At 36.8% G+C, this 8,419-nt stretch overlaps 1 protein-coding gene across 4 annotated transcripts in view; it reads left to right on the plus strand.

The window, feature by feature from the left end:
• Positions 1–3,280, plus strand: part of LOC127444492 (glutamate receptor 2-like) — a 44,118-nt gene extending 40,838 nt beyond the window's left edge. For 3 of the 4 annotated variants that reach the window (XM_051703866.1, XM_051703864.1, XM_051703867.1), the window contains exon 16: positions 717–3,280. In XM_051703866.1, the coding sequence (XP_051559826.1) occupies positions 717–881 (165 nt within the window). In that variant the 3' untranslated portion in view covers positions 882–3,280. The remainder of the gene's footprint in view (positions 1–716) is intronic. The other variant, XM_051703865.1, reaches the window with a different exon arrangement.
• The last annotated feature ends 5,139 nt before the right edge of the window (positions 3,281–8,419 follow it).

Genomic DNA, 8,419 nt, shown 5'->3' on the forward strand with positions numbered 1-8,419 from the left:
CTTGACTGGCCTGCACAGAGTCCTGACCTCAACCCGATAGAGCACCTTTGGGATGAATTAGAGCGAAGACTGCGAGCCAGGCCTTCTCGTCCAACATCAGTGTCTGACCTCACAAATGCGCTTCTGGAAGAATGGTCAAAAATTCCCATAAACACACTCCTAAACCTTGTGGAAAGCCTTCCCAGAAGAGTTGAAGCTGTTATAGCTGCAAAGGGTGGGCCGACGTCATATTAAACCCTATGGATTAAGAATGGGATGTCACTTAAGTTCATATGCGTCTAAAGGCAGATGAGCGAATACTTTTGGCAATATAGTGTAATATTTATTATAATTTTAAATATTATATTCTAAATTCTTTATTTAGGAGGCTTTCGCAGTACATATTGCTGTGCGATTAATTGCGATGATGTCAATTGATTAATCGGCATGTGATTAATTTAATAAAAAATCTGAATCGTTTGACATCCCTAAAAACAAAAATTGAAATATATGCCACTTGTTTTGCTATTTTGTTATATAATGTGGAGACAGTCATAACATTTGGCTTAAGTGTTCTTTTTGGGGTCACTGGATATCTGTATTTCAGATTCAGATCACACACTGCATAACATTAATAAATATATCTGTGTTTTCTCTTTCTCTGTGTGTATGTGTGTGTTTGGGCTTGTTCGCTGTGTATTTATATATCGTTTGTGTGGGTGTGTGTTTGGAAACAGATGACGTTCACAGATGCTATGCGCAGTAAGGCCAGGTTGTCTATAACAGGCAGTACAGGGGAGAATGGGCGAGTGCTGTCTCCAGACTTCTCTAAAGCCGTCCATGCTGTGCCGTACCTGAGACCTGGCATGGCAATGCCTCTGAGTGTGAGCGAGCTGTCCTGAGTGCCTTACATACACACACACACACACACACACACACACTAACACACTTACATACACTGTTGCAAGCATGCTTTACCCCCAGTTTCATACATATCCACACGTGTGTACATATTCTGACACATTTACACACACAACACAATATATACACATATAAATGCTTAATTACTCAATATACAACGAATCACAAATACCATCTACGCACAGGATGTCAGATCTATATTGTACATGAACATATTCATGCAAAGACACAGTTTAACAGAGGTTATTTTCTTTCTGTTCAATGCATTTGTATTTTGAACATTGTTGATGTGTACAGTCAACATTTACATGCATAATAACAAGTTGACAGGCAGACACATAAAGATAAACCGGTACTTTGCTATGTGTGCATATGCATACAAAATCCACAAACCTTGTGTTGGCACACTGCTATCACGTTTCATGTTGTATACATTTTACATAACTGCTTTTCAAGCATATGCTCACAATATAACCTCATTTCACTCATATATTCACACACAAACAGACTTACCCGACTGCTTCAGTTTTCATCAACATTTTTCACATTGTAAGTGATGACATGCAATGCTGCACTGAGGAACAACTGTACACATTGAAAATCATTTCTATGGCAAGAATTCCACATCTGTTTCCATAGCAACATGTTTTTGGAATCTCTGAGTCTCAACAACTCAAGCACACTTGAAACATCTGCATCAAATGTGATTTTGTTTACTGGATGAACATGATGATATATAAATATATATATATATATATACTGTATATATAAAAAGTTTGACTAGAATCATTTATTATTATATGACCTATGTATAATAAATGATGTATATAATTATACTTTTGTTAATTTGATGTTATTGTTACCATGAAAATGCTTGACTTAAAGAAAAAAAAAAGTATTTGAGTAGATTTTTCTTCTCACTGGTTTGATTTGTTAAAAATGTGATGTTGATATTTTATCACTGTGTTCTGATCCTGTTTTTCTTGCCTATGGATGATGCAAGCAGAAGTTTTATACTGTAACTCTGCCAATTTAAAAAAGAAAAAAAAAACGTTAAAGAATAGTTACCTTCTGCATTTCACATTTCAGATGGTATTTTAGAAGTGTTTATTGAGATATTGATTCAAATGGAAATGTATATGAATATATTAACTTCATAATATATTATTATACCCCAGAATGCCAAATATGAATGTGTGCCAAACAGTGTTGGGTGTAATGCATTACTAAGTAATTAATTACGGTAATTAAATTACTTTTTCATTGAAAAAAGTAAGGGATTACTCTTAATTTTTCAGTAATTACAGTTACTTCTGATGTAATTGTGTTAAATACTGTATAGACTATAGAGCAATTCTATATAAAACAACAGTGAATTTAAAATCGAAATTTAACGTCTAATGTTAAAATATATGTTTTGTAATTTAACGCAGCCCCCTTAAATTCTTTGGCCAGTTCATGAGGTAGAGGTTGATCAGGGTTTTAGAAAGTAATTAGTAATAAGTAATGCAGTTACTTTTCAGACTGAGTAATTAGTACAGTAATCTAATTACACTGTAGAAGATGTAATTAGTTGTTAGTAATTAATTACTTTTTTAGTGTAACACCCAACACTGGTGCCAAAATATGTCAAGGCATTACAGATGCATTTGTTAATATTTTGTGTCTGTATGGGAAAATGTAAAGACTGAACATCAACACCCTACACTCAAAAGGGTGTGTGATTTATCTTTTGACCTTTCTTTTCTTTTTAATATCAAACACATTGTATTTTAAATGAGGTGCACTATGATATGCAGTTTAACTGTGAAACGCATGACGACCTTAAGTTATCCTTGTTTTTATAAAAGCGATGATTAAGATGAGTATACCACTAATATTTTTTGACTAGAACTTTAATTTACGTAGTGAAGTTATGACATGAAGGCTAAGAGATGGAGACAATTACAGATAGATATATTGAAAATGAAACTGATAAAGTATATGCCAATCACCCTTTTCTATGCCATGCTGTGTAATTGAAACATTGTTCATTAGTTTTATATGTATATGTACTGTATGTGTAAATAGAAACCATTCATTTGTATAACTAAATCTTGGATGATACACCAATGTACACAGACACACACAAGAGGATTGCTCATATTGTGCATTTGGGAGTATGTTTGGGAACATACTCTAGTTTTCTGTGCAAAACCTGAGCATATAGTGCCAAGCTGTCTCTCACACACCGCCACACAAATGGACTCGTCATCACTTGCATAATTTGAGTTGGAGAGTCTGCCATGGGATGAAATGGAGGACATTTTTCTAAATGGAATGTGGAATGATTGCTTTATTTTTTGGAATCTTTTGGAATAAACAGAGACTGAGAATCCTCTGATCTTCTTCTGGTTTCCTCTGTCATTGGAAGAAGAAAAAGGTTTGGGGGGCGGGGGTGGGGTTTGATGAGAAGTAGTCAGTTGTGCACATCCACACACACACACACACATTTACACATAAATAGGCATAATTCTTTCTGTATTAGAAAATGATGATCGCCATCCTCAGGAGGTCAAACTAAAAATAATTTGAGTTGTTTTCATTTTAATTCATTTTAAATGAGGTTTGCATTTTTGCAACCCTGTTACCAACATTTTGGACATGCTTACATATAGTTTATAACCAAAAATAAATAAATGAATAAACATCAAAATCAAGTTAACCAAATTCATAAAATAAAAATTTTAAAAAATGCCAGAATTAAAGCTAACTAGTTTGGGACCAAATGTTGGTTTGTAGTTAATGATAAACTTGAATTTCCAATAAATCCAAGAAAAAATATTAATTGTTTTGCTTAACATAAATTTGGGAACAGGGTTGAAGGACTGATACACTAATACATTAATACAGTCAACAGTACAATTTGTGTCAAAACTGAGAAAATGTAATGAGACTATTTACTTGTCTTTCTGTAATACTCTACAAATGTTACTTACATGTAAGTGTCACAATTAGGTTCAGTAAGGTTTTGTAATAGGGGAAATATGCGGTAACAGGGGTGCATTCAAAATGTGGGACAAAGCTCATATTAAGGTTTTTTAGTTATTAAATATAGTTAAAATATATATATATATATATATATACAGCATATATATATATATATATATATATATATATATATATATATATATATATATATATATATATATATACAGTATACACACTCACCGACCACTTTAGTTGAAACACCTATACACCTACTTATTTATGTGGTTATCTAATTAGCCAAATTATGTGGCTGCAGTACATAAAATCATTCAGATACGGGTCAGGAGCTTCAGTTAATGTTCACATCAACCATCAGAATGGGGAAAAATGTGATCTCAGTGATTTAGACTGTGGCATGATTGTTGGTGCCAGATGGGCCGGTTTGAGTATTTCTGTAACTGCTGATCTCCTGGGATTTTCACGTGCAACAGTCTCTAAAGTGTATAGAGAATGGTGCAAAAAACAGCTTGTTAATGACAGAGGTCAGAGGAGAATGGCCAGACTGGTCCAAGCTGACAGGAAGGTGACAGTAACCCAAATAACCACACGTTACAACAGTGCTATGCAGAAAAGCATGTCTAAACACACAGCACGTCAAACATTGAGGCAGATGGGCTACAGCAGCAGAAGACCACTCTGGGTACCACTACTGTCAGCTAAGAACAGGAAACTGAGGCTGCAATGGGCACAGGCTCACCAAAACTGGACGGTAGATGACTGGAAAAACATTGCTTGGCCTGATGAATTTTGACTTCTGCTGCGACATGGAGATGGTAGGCCCACTGCAGCCCCAGATTTCTGTTCTTGGCTGTCAGAAGTGGAACCCAGCGTGATCTTCTGCTGTTGTAGCCCATCCGCCTCAAGGTTCGACATGTTGTGCATTCTGAGATGCTATTCTGCTCACTATAACTGTACAGAGGGGTTATCTGAGATACCGTAGCCTTTCTGTCAGCTTGGACCAGCAGTTACAGAAATTCTCAAACCAGCCCGTCTGACACCAACAATCATGTCAAGGTCAAAATCACTGAGATCAAATTTTTTCCCCATTCTGATTGTTGATGTGAATGTTAACTGAAGCTCTTGACCCGTATCTGCATGATTTTATGCATTGCACTGCTGCAACACGATTGGCTGATTAGATAATTACATGAATAAGTGAGTGTGCAGGTGTACCTAATAAAGTGGTCTGTGAGTGTATATGTGTGTGTGTGTATATATATATATATATATATATATATATATATATATATATATATATATACACATATACATACACACACCATTATTTAGTATGAGTATTATTGAATATAAATCATGCATGTCAAAATTATGATGTTGCGTGATTTTAATTGTTGGATTCAGTCCAAAAGGTCAGGACCTCTGACGCGGGTCTGGCCAAAATCGTCATTTTAAGTGGGGCTATATAGATATTTGATGTTTAAAATTGGTTACTTTTCGTGCTAGATTAGTTTCATAGATAATGGTTTATCTAAGTTCGCACAAAAGAGCATGGGATTTGTGCCTGCAATTAGGACATAAAAGTGTACCATATTCATGGAAATACCAAATACAGAGAAACACGTAGCGGTTATCATTGGGTGACTGTTTTCTCTGCCTTTTTAGTTGGGCACTGACATTGCTCAGAGCTGATGAAAGAGGTTTGTTGATATCTTCAAACGTAAAGTGCTTCAAGCAACTCGCATGGTACACAGGAACAGATGTGACCCTCTTCAGTCTGTACTGGGGACACAGTGCTTCCATGTGCTCACAAACAGGCTATAGTATTTTTGTGTGTCTGATTGTATGTGTGGGTGAATTTTGGGGGTAGAAATTGCCTACATAGGTGCATTTTTGCTTCCTTATAACTCAGTGAAGGGCCTGACGCCTCTTGCCTGTTATTGCAGGTAATGCCACTGTAATGCCATATCCTGGGATACACACACAGACACACACAGTCTCTTTTCAGACAAAGCTCCCAGGCAAACAGGCTGGCGTAGCAGCTGCAGCTCAGCAGTTGAGTTTCTTCTTGCTGTGCCTAGTTCCTTATCAGCATCATCAGCCAATGAGTAATCTGTATTCTCATATAGCCAAACATAGTCTGTTATTGCAGCCAATTAACGCTCAGCATCTGATCAATTAGCGAAATACATTGTGGTATCAGTTTTTAATGATGGTGGCGTTCATGGTTGCAAATTTTTGGCTGGCTTTCAGTTGATTGCACTTAATACATCTAAGTAAAATAAAAATACAATTGTTCATCGTTAGATCATATTGATTCATAGTGCATGAACTAATGTTAACATATGATTATAGCAATGTGTTAGTATAAATTGAAATTAACATTAACCAAGATAAATGCTGTAAAAGTATTGTTCATTGTTAATTCATGTGAACTAATTTTGGTCACTAATGTTCACAAATATAACCTTATTTTAAAGTGTTACCCCTAATATTTAGAAACATATTTCCTGAATTTATTTAACTAAAATCAGCGACTGTTTTCTATTTGAATATAGATTTTTATAGACTGACCATCAACCGTGTTCAAGTGTGTCCATGTTCAGCAATAGTTATCATTAAAACACATTGTTTAGGACGGTCAAAGACTGTGTCCAAAAGGAATAATTGACCTCGTTTTTAGTTTTTAAATTAGCAGAATGTACAAACTGCTCATTTCCATAAAGAGACTGGAGACCATGGCTCACCGTCGAGCAAGATTTTCTGTGAATAGCAATTTAAAGTCCAGTCTGTTCTTCATACAAATCTTTGAAGGCCCTCAGAAGACATGAAATACAGTGCATGAGTTGTATGACTACTTTTATGATGCTCTAATGGTGCTTTTTGTCTTTTTCAGAGCTTGACTGCCCCATCCCCATCCACTTGCTCTGTTTGGAAGGGAGCAGCTGGAACATTCTTCAGAACCTCTCTTTTGTGTTCCATGGAAGAAAGTCATAAAAGTTGAAATTACATGAAAGTGGATAAGTGAGATAATGATGACCCGGTTTTTATTTTTGATTAATTTATTTTTAAATGCTGCCTTTTCAGGCAATATCCTGGAGGTACAAAAGGTGACACCAAATCTGTCCTAAATCTGTTGGCATTGTCCTGCTGGAAAACCACTTCTGAATGTGCTTGATCTCTGATCCCTCAGACGGTACTGTCTGAAAAACCATCATGCATCTGTAATGGATATCATGACATAGTCTCAGGAATACTTTGGTAAACTTTAGTCAGTCAACACTATTCACCACTGCATCCACAGGTGCAAGTTAAAGGTGCTATATGTAATATTTTTACTGTACTAAATCATAAAATGACCATAATATGTCATTAGAGAATTAGGAAATATGCTAAGTTGAAATACTGGCTTCTCCAATAACAGTGCTACAGCCAGTATATTCTACTTTGAAGTTTCCATTCCGGGCCGGAATTTCTGTTTTGGCCTGTGTGATCCCGCCCACTGCCCACTCACCAATAGTATTTCGACACTGCCGGGTTGCCAGATTTGAACATGTTTTCAGGCAAACAACACTGCGTGCTGCGTGCTGCAGCCATGGAAGCCAGCAAACGAACTGGATCAGAGATACCAGATTCCACCTGACCTAAAAAGCCTCGCCATCCGTCTAAAAACCACCATGAGCAGAGGCGTAGTAAAACAAGGATAAATATTGGAGATGCCTTTGGATGATGGAGACAGCTTAAAGCCCAGAAATCCTTTAAAACGGATGCTGAGTTGGCTAATTTTGGCAACCCGCATGAGCTTCGAGTCTGGGGCGGGGCAGACAACTCTCAAATATTTTGAATTTGGACTGCAGTACCCTTTTCAAACACTTGTTGTCAATCTTACATATAGCACCTTTAAGGCTTTGCTATGCAAAGGAGAAGCCATACATCAACACTGTCCAGAAGCGTCGCTGACTTCTCTGAGCTCGATCTCATCTGAGATGGAAAGAAGAACAATGGAATCGTGTTCTGTGGTCCGACAAGTCCACATTTAAAATTGTTCTTGGAAAAAACAGCCGTCATGTTCTGTGGGCCAAAGAGGAAAGGCCATACAAGCTATTATCAGCGTCAGGTTGAAAAGACAGTGTCTGTCATTGTATGGGGGTGTGTCAGTGTCCATGGAATGGGTAATTTGCACATCTTTGAGGCCACCATTACTGCAGAAAGATATGTACAAATTTTGGAGCAACATACAGTATACTGCCATCCAGATGCTGTCTTTTTCTGGGACATCTCTGCATGTTCCAGCAGGACAACTTAAAAACACATACTGCCCAGATTACAAGTGCATGGCTGCGTACACAGAAAGTGTGGGTAATAGATTGACCAGCCAGCAGTCCTAACCTGTCCTGAATGTGTGGTGCATTATGAAGCACAAAATACATCAATGAAGGCCCCATACAATTGCACAGCTGAAGATCTGCATATTGGATGAATGGGGGGAAATTGCGCTTGCTAAACTTAACAAAATTGTCTCTATAGTTCT

The sequence above is a fragment of the Myxocyprinus asiaticus genome, chromosome 8 (genome assembly GCF_019703515.2).
Source record: "Myxocyprinus asiaticus isolate MX2 ecotype Aquarium Trade chromosome 8, UBuf_Myxa_2, whole genome shotgun sequence".
Taxonomy (NCBI): Eukaryota; Metazoa; Chordata; class Actinopteri; order Cypriniformes; family Catostomidae; genus Myxocyprinus; species Myxocyprinus asiaticus.